The sequence below is a fragment of the Vidua macroura genome, chromosome Z (genome assembly GCF_024509145.1).
Source record: "Vidua macroura isolate BioBank_ID:100142 chromosome Z, ASM2450914v1, whole genome shotgun sequence".
Lineage (NCBI taxonomy): Eukaryota > Metazoa > Chordata > Aves > Passeriformes > Viduidae > Vidua > Vidua macroura.
The window spans coordinates 75244409-75256418 of record NC_071611.1 but is presented as its reverse complement, the minus strand read 5'-3'; the positions used below and the strand labels follow the sequence as shown (position 1 = coordinate 75256418).

General features: G+C 50.7%; 1 protein-coding gene across 1 annotated transcript; it reads left to right on the top strand.

Annotated features, from left to right (window-relative positions):
* Positions 1–6634: 6634 nt before the first annotated feature.
* Positions 6635–12010, top strand: LOC128822375 (serine/threonine-protein kinase PAK 3-like; the record flags this gene model as incomplete). The annotated part of the gene is made up of 5 exons (XM_054004072.1): positions 6635–6758; positions 7188–7384; positions 7715–7835; positions 11329–11471; positions 11891–12010. Coding segments are annotated over 5 exons (705 nt in total), but the record flags the coding sequence as incomplete, so codon positions are not given.

Genomic DNA, 12010 nt, shown 5'->3' with positions numbered 1-12010 from the left:
TGAATCTCAGCTGCTGCCCTGGGCAGCAGGGCTAGTGCTTTGGCCGGTGGGCCAGCAATCCTCTGAATGTATTTCTGCTGGCCTCTTAGTGCTCGCTTTGTTTTTTGAGGGGTTTGCTCAGGCGAGCATGGTGACCCACACAGATTCTGAGCAAGTTGTCCCTGTCCATGGTGAATGCAGTCCTCAGAACGGGGTGAAGTGTGAAGTTGTTCTTTCCCTTTTGCAGTCTCTACTATGGCTGACTGTGACAAGCTGTGGTCTCTGACTGCTCGTTTGGGTTTGACTGGAGGTGGAAGAGTTGGCAGCTCAGCTTGCAGCCTAACAGCACCAGTGCTGTTCCTAAGGGCTTGCCTTTGAAATGCTCTGTCTGGGGCATCTCTGCCAGGCACCTTTCTGACACACACAAATTTCTTGTCTCAGATGGACGCAGGATCTGCCATCAAAGCTGCGGCTGCAGCAGCATCCTCCGAAGAAGCCTCCTCTCCGCAGCCCGAAAACCCGAGCGTGAGCAGTTCGGCCCTCTCAAGCCGGGAGAAAGAGAAGCAGTTCCTGAAGCTGCTGAGTACGTCCTGGGGATTTCTTGTGCCATCGAGCAGCGCATTATAGTGTGTGCCTCAGCATGAGCTGTAGCACATGTTCTTCCTCGCTTTGGTGTCAGACAGACCTTTTGCACTCCCTACAGAAGCCATTGTTGTGCTCGGAGGCAGCCAGGGAGCATTTGGGGCGTTCCTTTTGCCTTTGAGGGCAGCTGGGCGTGGGTGGGCTTTGCCTGAGCTTCCCTGTGCAATAAAGACAAAAGCAGGGATTGTGTCCTGAGCCGCAGTAGCCTGCAACCTATGCAGTGACCGAGTGAACATGTGTGTGCTAGTCTGGCCAAACGGATCAGAGCAGTTGGCTTCCTAGATTCCCTTTAGACTCCTGACTTGTCACCAGTCATTGGAGACAGAATACATCAGTGAATTTGATTGGCTGTGCAGCTTGTTTAATGCTGGTGTTGTTTTTATGACTCTTAGCACTTCTCCTATTCCTTCCACAGCTGGTTTTGATAAGAATCCTCCATTTTGGTTAGCCTGACCTCCTTGAAATGAACATCAGGTGACAGCACAATTAAGAGAGGAAGAGGTCTTTTCAGTACGCCCTAGAAGTTAAAAAATGATATTCTTAGAAGAATCTTGAGGAATCAGAGAGGAAGAGTTCTTTTCAAAGTGCCCCAAAAGAAGCAAAACAGGATACTCTTTTTACAGTCCCTCTTTGATATCTTAGTTGTATGCTTAGGAAGATGCATCAAAGAAGGAAGCCTCTGCTGCATGTTCCTCTGGTACCAGGCACGCTGTACTGCTACTGCCCGCTGGTAAATACTCCTGGAATACTAAGCATTGGCCTCAATCCCTGCACAGATTGTACTCTAGGAAAGCACACCAAGGCCTTGCTGATTCTGCAGTACAACTGAGTTGCTTCTTGCCACTGGTAATAGCTGCCAGTGCAGTGCTGTCAGAGAATAAGCGGTCAGGTACAGAACAGAGCCCGGTTTACTCAGTGTCTGCCACCAGCTGTTGGGACAAAAGGTGGATTGATCTACTGCTCCAGGGTCTGAAGTCAAAGACAATCATGTTCTGTCTTGAGTGAGGTCAGCAGCTTGTAACGGGGCTCAGTCTGGCTCTGCCTTCTTCACAGTGGCTGTCAGTGGCCATTTGTGGGCTTTGCCGAGCTTTTTGTCATACCTGCCCTGCCACTGACAGCTGGTGTGACTGCAGAGGCTAGAGCCTTCCTTAGCTGTGAGGTTGCAGCTGCCGTCCCGTTGCTGCAGCTTTGCCTGGACTGATGAAAGGATCAGCATCTCATTTGTGCAGGTGTCTGTGTCACGGCAGGGCCTGAGGAGCGGCGCTGTCCTTGTTCCCCGTCTGGGCTGTGCCCATTTGGGAAGATGGGGCACATGGGTGGTGTTCAAGGGGCTGAGTCCAGTGCCAGTGACTGCTGCACGCCAGGCTGAAGACAAGGACTTGTAGTTCTTCACTACATGGGGAATGGGCAAAGTCATCTTCAGAACTTAGCCTGCTCATCAATGAAGAGGGTCCTAATTCTTAGAGTCATTGTTCTCGGTTATAGCATGAGCTGCTGCTCTCTAAAAATGTCAAGGCATTCTTTAGGCAAACTGCTGAGAGGTAGATAAGGTGCCCTCCTCTGCCAGAATTCACTTTGCAATATTCTTTCTGCTCTGGAAAAAACAGCAGAAAAAAATTGATAAAAATTCATCCCAGATCTGAGGGTGCATTGAAACTTTGGAAGTATGAAAGCTTTTGTTGAATCTCACAAGAGAGTGTTTCTTCCCAAGAAAATGAAGTGTCCTGATTTTCCAGCCCTCCTTCCTGTTTCTGGATGACAACCACTTGCCTTGGTGCCTGTTCTTTTCTGGTCTCTGTCTGCTCTGATGCTTTTCCCATGGGCTTAGTTTCCTCTCAAGGCAACCCTTCAATGGAGTGTGGAGAATCAGGCTCTGTGCAGGCCAGGTGTGCTACAGAGCTGCCTGTCTTGCTGGGGCTGCTGTTGTTGTTCTTGTTGATGTGAGTGGAGCTGGGTTTCAGATCTCCTGGAAGTCAGGATCTCTGTTTTGAAGTGTGCTTCTTGCATTTTGTTTTTCAGGATGTGAGGTGAGTGTGGGAGATCCAGAGAAGAAGTACACTGGATGGAGACCTATTGGCAGTGGGTGAGTGCAGCCACGCTTACTTCTACAGAACCATGGGCCAGGTATTTTGGTGCTGCAATATCACGTGGGAAGTCAGGCAAGCTGCAAGCATCTTCAGCCCCTGTCTTTAGTCTGTCCCTGTCTCAGTGCTGAGGCAGTACAAGGCATCATGAAAGATCACTGGATGCTTGCCTGCCTCAAGGAGCAGGACCTGGAAGCCTTCCTGTCCCTCAAACATGTGGCGCCAGTTTGCCTATTTTCCCAGGAGACATAGTTTTGTATGATTCAAAGTAATTTGGCCACACTCATGAAGGAAGAAGAACCTGAGAGAGCAGCGTCCCACCTGATAGCTGTCAGATAGCAGCTGTCAGTAGCATTTCTTAGTAGTATTTTGCTGAAAACAACATTCCGTGGTCAGGAAAATAAGGAAGGCTGTGTGGTGTTGCCTGAGTTTGGCAGGTAGGATGAAAAGAGAGTGGTGAGAAGGCCCAGCAGGACTGTATGTTTCATTGCCTGGAAAGGCACGCCACAGGCACAGATGCCAGAAGGAAAAGGCGAAGAAAACACCCGCATGCACAGTCTAGTGTGTACATTTGAGATTTGTAGCAGCCCTTTCTCTTCTGGTTGCACCCAGCTTTTCCCTTGGACACTCTGCGTGGCAGAGGGCTGCTGGGCTGCTGTGCCTTTGGCTGAAGAGTAGACAAAGCCTGGTGGTTTTGAGACACTGCAGGCAGCAGAGAGCTCCTGCCTGGGCTGCCTTTTGCTTCTCAGCACTGACCAACTTCTCTGTTCTTGCCACTGTTCTGTTTCCAGGGGGTTTGGAACCGTTTATAAGGCCTTCAACGCTGCCACAGGACGAGCAGTAAGTGCCAACAGCCCATTCAGATTTTGCAGCCCTTGAGTGCTTTCCCTTGTGATGTGATCCGTGGCCAAAGCTTTGGGCCGCCTAACTCTTTGCTGCAAAGGCTGTCCCACAGAAGCAGCCTGTCCAGAGGCAGGCTGCAAAATGCATTTGGGACAGACTTTGTCCTCCCTCCCTACCTGAATGAATGCAAGGATGGCGGTGGTGCCTTTCAGAGAAGGACACGCTGGCTTGGACTTCCTGGATAAACATGCATAGATTAGAAGATGGCAAGAGCCATCATTCCAGCCCAATTCCTCTTAAGCCCAGGTTCAGACACAGATAGGATTTCCCATTGTTTTCCATCACGTGGTTCAGTTTGAAAATATAATGCAAGTCCTAAAGAAGGAGAGATCTTGCCTGGAGCAGAGTTTTGCCTTTCAGTCCTAGGGAACCTAGTTCACACACACACACACACACACACACACACACGCACAGATCAATGAGAAGAAATTGATGAAGAGCATTAAATAATACAACCTTGTGTTGATCCTGTGTTGAAGACATGGTGTCTTGGAGAGTGCCGCTGCTCTTTGGGACGATAAGTTCATAGTCCTTGATTCTTGTTTTTGGCTCTCGGCAAATACAACTGCATCTTTCTGGTAGTTCATTATCCACCTGCAGTGCTGCGCTCAGGAACTGCACTTGGAGGGAGGTGGAGGAGGCGTCCGAAATCCCGAAGCCCTGCTTATGACCTGCCGTGCATCCATAGGGTACCACATAAAGGGTTATTCATTCTTAAAGCCACTAAAGAATTACAAATGACAATAATTCCACGGTGTAAACCGTGTTCAAGATTGTTCTTCAGAGTTGTGAAGCCCAAACTGAAGAAGTTAGGATGTGCTAGGATTGTAACTTTACTTTGAGTCGCCTTGGAGTTCTTTTTTGGACAGCATGTTCCCCGTCATGTAGGTGTGTGTTTCCTTTGGCACCCAGTCAAGAGTGGCAGCCATCTCCAAAAGGCTGGTGAAAGCCCCTAGAAATGCTAACGTATTTCAAGTGGTTTCAATTTACCTTCACAGGAGCAAAATTACTTTTGGCTTGCAAAACATGTGTGAATGATAATAGTAGTGATAAACAAAGTCTGTTTGAGAAGTCTGCAGGTGCAGAGAGTGCTGTTAGCGCTTTGTGGTTGATGGTTTAGTGTCCATTTCTACCGAGGTGACAAGGCATCCAGGCCCGTGAGTGCACGGAGTAAGAGGCTCTCGTAATGTCCGCTCCTGAGGGCTTTTCAATGTCATTGTAGGTGGCCATAAAGCAAGTTAATCTCCAGCACCAGGGCTGCGAGGATGTGTTGAAGGAAATCCTGGTCATGAAAGAATATAAGAACCCCAATATTGTCACCTACCTAGAAAGGTAAATATTCTGGCAGAAAATGGATCTTTCAATTAACATCAATCTAGTCCTGCACAAGGCATGGGAGGAGATTGCATTTTGTTCCCATGAATGCTTCCTGGCAGAAATATCTTGAAGATTGATCTCAGAAACCTGTCTCTCTTACTAAGCCAGCAGCATGAATGTTCACTCTCTGCATGTTGTTTTGCTCTTTTGGGGTGTGATTTCTTCCAAGCGTCGAGGAGAAGTGCCGAGAAAGCATCACAGAAAGGATTTCCCTTGCGCCATTCCCACTGGTTTCCATTGCCTTGCATGGCAAAAGACTAGGCTAGGAGAAACATAATTTGCCAGGTTTGAAATTGTTTTTCCTGTTTGTGACTGTCCTTTCTGCAAGGTTTTCCAAAGGGTGTTGGCACTGCTGCACACCCACCTGCCCTTCACAGTAAAAGCTGTGAAGACTGTGCTTCCTTGCTGCTGGACTTAATGGTGCAATTTGTGTATGAAGATGATGAAGCAGCTGCCGGGATGTGTCCGCTTCCAGATTAGTCTTTGCCATCACAAAACTGCCCTTTTCCCCTGTTTGCCACCTAAGCCTCCTCCTTTTCCACGGATGTGCCTTCCTCATTCAGATGGCACAGATGGCAAGCACTGGATAGCCTGGGTGGAGTGTGTCTTCATTTGATTCTGTCTTCATTTACCAGTGACCTGGAAACAAAACTCAGCTGCAGTCTTTCCTTCGTCCGGCAATTCTGCTGCGCACATTCAGCTCCACGCTGTTGCTTTCATCTTGCAGCTACCTTGTCAATGAGGATGTCCTGGTGGTGTTGGAGTATATGGATGGAGGCTCCTTAGCTGATGTGGTCAGCATGAAAAGGATGGCTGTAGGACACATAGCAACAGTGTGTCGGGAGGTAAGGGGCCCTGCTTGTGCTTGGGATGGCTTGGACAGGCTCGTCCCTCAAAAGCGCTGCAAAGCGAGTGATTCCATGTTCAGAGCTTTCTTTCTGTGTTGCTCTTATGCTTTGGAGAAGAAAGAGCATTGGGAGTGAACTGCCTGCCAGTGTCCCTGCCCTTACTATAGTCTGTTCTTTACTCTTCTAGACCATTGTTGAACTCCCTGTCTCGTTTTCATTTCTGTTTTCTGTTCTGCACTTTGCCTCTCCAAGCCTTTGCCCAAACCCTTTCTGCATTGCCTTCTTTGCCTGTAAGTGCAAAGGTGCTGGTGTCCAAGTTTTAAACCAGCAGCAAAGCCAAAAAGAGACTCATCTGTCACAGTCCCAACTTCAAAGGATGGCACGGCACCCACCATGCTGCTTGCTACTGAAAACTGACAAATGAGCTCCTTCCAAGTCTGCTGTCGAGGAAGCCCTATAACCCTTGTCCTCCAGCCTCCCACCCGACAGTGATCCCCTTGTACCCAAGTCAGGAACTTTTCCTCTTTTGGCAAACCATTGCTTGTCCTCCAGAAGGGAGAGTGCATCCACTGCAGCAGGGATCATTCTAATTGGCTTTGCAGGGGACAGTCTTGAGCAAGGACTGATGTTTCCCTCTCAAGCGCTAATATGCCTTGCCTTGGAAAGATCCTGCTCTCCTCCTCGTGTTGCAGCAGCATGCACTTCCTCTTGCCAGCGCTCACTGCTCCTTTGAGATCTGTGAATCTTCAGGAGCAGTGTCCTTTTGGGTGTGATGAAATCAGATCAGGCTAACTTTTGGCCTCCTGTTTCTTTTTTCTCTCCCAGTGCCTGCAAGGCCTGGCTTTCCTTCATGCCAACCAGGTGATCCACAGAGACATCAAAAGTGACAACATCCTTCTGGGCCAGGATGGCTCCGTCAAGCTGGGTGGGTGTTCTGGGTCAGGCGCAGCGCTCCGGGGAGGCGGTGTGGGGCTGCTTTTGAGCGGCTGCCGGGTGCCCAGCAGTGGCGCTGGTGAGAGGGCAGGGAGCACTCTGGGAGCCCAGGGCGCAGCTGTAAGGGGCTGAGTGGTCTAGAGAGCAAGAAGGTAGCAAGAGTAACTTTGGTTTGTGTGTGTGTTCCTTCCAAAGGGAGAGAGTTACAGTGTAAACGTTCCGGTGCCTGAGGAAAAGCCAGGGTGGGAATCCTGGGGTGGGGGTTGCTAAGTGGACAATTGCCCATGTCCTTGGCTGCAGCCCTGAGGAATGAGAGCCCAGCTGCTTTTCCAGCTCGATTCAGCACTGCATTCTGAGACGTAGAGTGAGGAAGCCTTTTCCTTGGTTCCCTACTTGAAGCAGTGTTTGTTTTTCTCCTCAGCCGATTTTGGCCTCTGTGCTCCGCTCAGCCCTGAGCAGAGTAAACGGAGGTCGATGGTCGGGACCACTTGCTGGATGGCACCCGAGGTGGTGAGAAGAGAGCCATACGGCCCCAAAGTGGACATCTGGTCCCTTGGCATCGTGGGAATAGAAATGGCCAAAGGAGAGGCTCCTTATATTCGGGAAACCAGTGAGAGGGTAAGGTGCAAATACGCTCAGAGAGCGGTGTCCTTCTCCTGTGTGTCCATTAGACAAAATCCCATGCCCACAGCTTAAAGTGCTTCCACCAAGGCCCACTTGTAAAAACGTCCTTGGGGCTGGCATCAGCTGTCAAGGCAAGACCTGTTGCAGCTTGGAAGAGCTGGGGCTGCACTGGAGCCTTTTTTCCTTTGGGAGGGAAGGCTCATCTCTAAGCATCTGCTAGGCAAGAAATTGCCACTGCAGCCTGGAGCTTAAAAGATGGGGTCTAGGTGAGCACTGAAGGATATGGAAGAATCACGTAGAGTCTCATGTTTCCTTTGGCTTCAGGCTAACTACCTGATAGGCAAGCAAGGGGTACCAGACCTGCACAAGCTCAGGCTGCCCTCTGGCTTGTGTGAATTTCTGGGCTGCTGCCTGCAGATGGATGTGGACAGGAGAGGCTCTGCCAAGGAACTTCTGCAGGTACAAGGCAAAGCGGCTGCAGCCCAAAGAGCTGTTCCCTGTCAGGGTTTGTTCCTTGGCCAAACTCCAGGGCTTCCGATGGGCCCCCCCACATAGTAATATCCACTCTGGGTGCTTTTCCAATGAAAACCAAGCAGGATCCAAGACTGGTTGAGATTAGAAGGGACCGGTGAAGGTCATCTAGTCCAAAACCCCAGTCACTGGCAAAGACATCTTCAAGTGGATCAGGTTGCTCAGGGTCCCATTCAAGCTGACCTTGAATGTTGCCGGGCTTGGGGCTCCTCCCAGCTCTCTGGGCAGCCTGTGCCAGTGTTTCAGCACTTTCCTCGTAAACGCTTTCTTCCTTAGAGCCAATCGAATGTCTTGTAGCTTAAAACCATTCACCCTTGTCCTCTTACAATTGGCCCTACGAAAAGATTTGTCCCCATTCTTCTTAGAAGGCCCTACGAATATTGAAAGGTCTCCTTGGGGCTTGCTCTTCTCCAGGCTAAACAAGCACAACTCTCCCAGCCGTTCCTCAGAGGAGAGCTCCCAGCTTCTGGTCATTTCTGTGACCCTCTTTTGTTCTCAGGTGGTGTATTCATGTTTACCTGGTAGCAAAGGAACTGAAGTATTGCAATGCCAGGGACGGGGGCTTGAAGAACACAACAAAAGCAGTCTAGAACCAAGCGGTTCTAGATTGGTCCGTGGGAAGGCAGGGGCTGTGGGGGAGCTCACTGTGAGCATCCGAGGGCACTCAGCTTGTCCCTCCTGCCCCAGCCTTAGAGGTTTCTGCCAGCCAGACGGGGACAGCTGAGCAGGAGTTGTGCCAGCCCCATGTGCTGCCTGGCCCACTCAAGTAGATGAGGATTGCTGCGGCTTTGCTGCCAGGTTTTGTGGCAGACAAGGAGCTGGTGACCAGGCCATTTCCTTGGCTGTTCCTGCTGAGAAGGAAGATGGCAGCCAGCACAGGAGCGGGGGGCATGCCAAGGCAGACACTGCTCTTCCTGCAAGCCAGAGCTCAGCCCATCTATGCCCTGCTGCTTGTGTCCTTGCTCCTGGCTTGCTGCTGAAAACCTGCGTGTCCAGCGCTCCTGAGAACAACACGTGCGGTCAATAATTTCAGAGCCCTTGGGAGTCTCTTGAGGACTGCCCAATGCCCCACATCTCCTTTGGGCACTCAAATAGCCCATGTCTGTAGAAAAGAGGAGCTGGAATAAGTGTGTTGAGTTTCCTGAAAGGAACAAAACCTTTGCACAGCAAGCAGCAATCCCACAGTGCTGTCAGGACAAAAATGCCAGCAAGTGATGACACCTTGAGGAACGGACTAGTGCAGTTCTGGGCCATGTTTGCCTGTGCTAGCAGCATCCTGGACATGAAGGCTCATGTGCTGATGGTGACCTCAGGCCGCCTATGTTTGTGTATTTCTGGGGGTTAGAGGAATCCAGCTTGACCCTGTTAGGAAGTCAGTTTGGAAAAGAATGGTTCCTTTTTCCTTTGTCTCTTTTAATTTGGTTTGTTCCTTTTCCCCTTTGGGCAGCATCCATTTCTCCAGTCAGCGGAGCCTCTCTTAAGCCTCTTCTGACAGCCTGATCGCTGTCATCCCTGCAGCCAAGTCATGCAGGAAGCAAAGGAGATGACAAGGACCACTTGAGCACTTGGAGAACTGAACCTGTGAGAACAGGTAGAAATCCTGAGGGGAGAGGGGCCAGGAAACAGGCAGCCATCAGAGCAGGAAAGGAAGGTGGCATCTCCTTTTCCTCACACCTGCTGATCCTGCTTTTGAATTTCTGCTTGGGACAGCATTGCTGGAGGGCACAAAGTCACTACTGACGTGCACTTTTCAGGTGGGGGGTGGTGTGAGGCATGAAGCTTCCACTAATTATTTGGGAAGCTTGGCTGGCACTTCATGTGGAAGTGTCTTCCTCCCCTCACCAGGAGTCGGAAGGGCAGCGTCTGGAGGCACAGCAGCTGCTGGCACAAGGGGAAAATTTCCTGGCAGAGGTACAGAAGGAGCAGGAGAACAGGCTGCTTGAGATGATGCAGTAAATTGCCATCATGCAGCCTGGGCGAGAAAAGATAAGAACCAGAGACAGTCAAGAGGCACAGAGTGTGAAAAGAGAGTTTGTGTGTTGTTTTGGACTCCTCTGGGCTCCTTCTGGGCACTGTTTCTCTGGACACTGTCTGTCTGGGTGGCATTGTCTCTTAGCTGGCCCTTGGTAAACAGTGCTGGAGAGATTTTTGTGTCTTCAGGGAGCGGTCTGGTGAGAGGCTACCAGAGCGCAGGTTTGAAGAAGGCAGGAATGGCACTGCAGGCCCAAAGAGAAAGGGAAGGCCAGAGCTTCCCCTCAGAAGGAGGGAGGTGCCACGGGAAGCCCCTGAAGAGCCAGGCTGGAGCTGTGGGAGAGGGCTGGCTCTCAGGCTGCTGAGGAGGTGCCTGAAGCTGCTGAGTACGTCCTGTGCATTCTTTGTCCAGTCGAGCAGTGTATTATAGTGTGTGTGCCTCAGCATGGCCTGTAACACACGTTCCTCCTCGTTTGGTGTTGGGAGAGACATTTTGGACTCCCTACAGAAGCCACTGTGGTGCTTGGATGCAGGCAGGGAGCACTTGGGGCATTCCCTTTGCCTTTGAGGGCAGCTGGCAGTGGGTGGGCTTTGCCTGAGCTTCCCTCTACAGTAAAGACAAAAGCAGGGATTGTTTTGGGAGCAGCAGATGGCTGTGACCTAGCCAATGACTCAGAGAAGGTGTGTGTGCTAGTCTGGCCACACTGATCAGAACACTTGGCTTCCTGGATTCCCTTTAGACTCCAGACTTGTCACCAGTCTTTGGAGACAAAATACTTCAGAGAAATTGATTGGCTGTAGGGCTGGTTTCATACTGCTGTTGTTTCTATGACTGTTTGTACTTCTATTATTCCTTCTCCAGATCACATAGGCCCCTGCCATCTAAATCCCAACTCTAAGGGCTTTTCAAATGAAAAGGAAGGAAACTTGCAGCGAAGCAATCGAGGAAGCAGAAGAGATGACCAGGACCACTTCAGGATTACTTCCTCCAAAGGCAGCTTGGAGCTGGACTCACAATAAAAGTCCTATACACCCCCAAGCCTGCTGGACGATTGCCTTCCTTGTCAGCCATGGAATAAGGCTCTACGTTCCCTTCTGAATTGGCCATTCTTTCTTAAAAATGGAAAGTCCCTCTAAAGGGCATTCTGGTGTGTTTTGGATTTGGCAACAATCTCCTCCATTTATCAGCTCCAACCTACACTGCCTTTGGAATGCTGTCCATTGGCTAGCTTTTTCCCCAACCATGGATTTCTGGATGAGGAAGAAAGGGCAATTGCATTTCCAGCCAAAACCCAGTGAAGAGCAGGGCAGCCAAAACATCCTGTGGAGATACAGGCTTTCAACTGGGCACATAGAGGCTTTTGGTTCCTGCTCGGTGTAGCCGGCACGTCTCCTCTGTGGACTGCTCCTGCCTCCCACGTGGCCATGGCTAATAGGTACAAGGCTCTGCAAGTGGATCGAAGAAGGTGGGCACATCTGCTGGCAGTACAGGAGAGCAGAGAGGAAACAGCCTGGCAGGACCCTGGCCAGCAAGGCAAGGCACCCGCTGGACCTGCTCTTTGTCAACAGAAAAGGACTGGTGGGTGATGGCACGCTTGGGGTTGTCTGGGGTTCAGCAATCATGACAAGTCTCTGTGCTTGGCTGGGTTTGTTCCTCTTTCTGTGCTTTCTGTTGTCCCTGTGCTCTGCGGTGTCTACCCAGGGCTGTGTAGCTGCATGGCACAGCTAAAGAGCAGGAGGGCCTCATTTGTCTGCCCTTTGATATGGCTGCTCACGGCAGCCTTTTCAATCTGCAAGCTCCATCTGGAGAGTGACTTTCCCCCTGTGTTTGGTCTCGGAGGCCAGGGCCTGTCATCTGTAGTCTCAGGTGGCATTGAGGGCTGCCCAGTGCCTCAGGCTGCTGTGACCCTACCGCAGAACAACAGGAGACAGTGGCAGGTGGTTGTTTCCAAAGTCACATCCTTCAGGGGCCGTGTGACATGTGTGTCCTTTGTCCAGCCCAGCCCCAGACCTAGGGATCAGACGCAGGCGCTGCTGCTGCTGCCACTGAAGTCAGCGAGGATTTGGTGGTTGGTTTCCATCCCAGCAGAACTGGTCACTTATGAAGCCGGCTGCTGA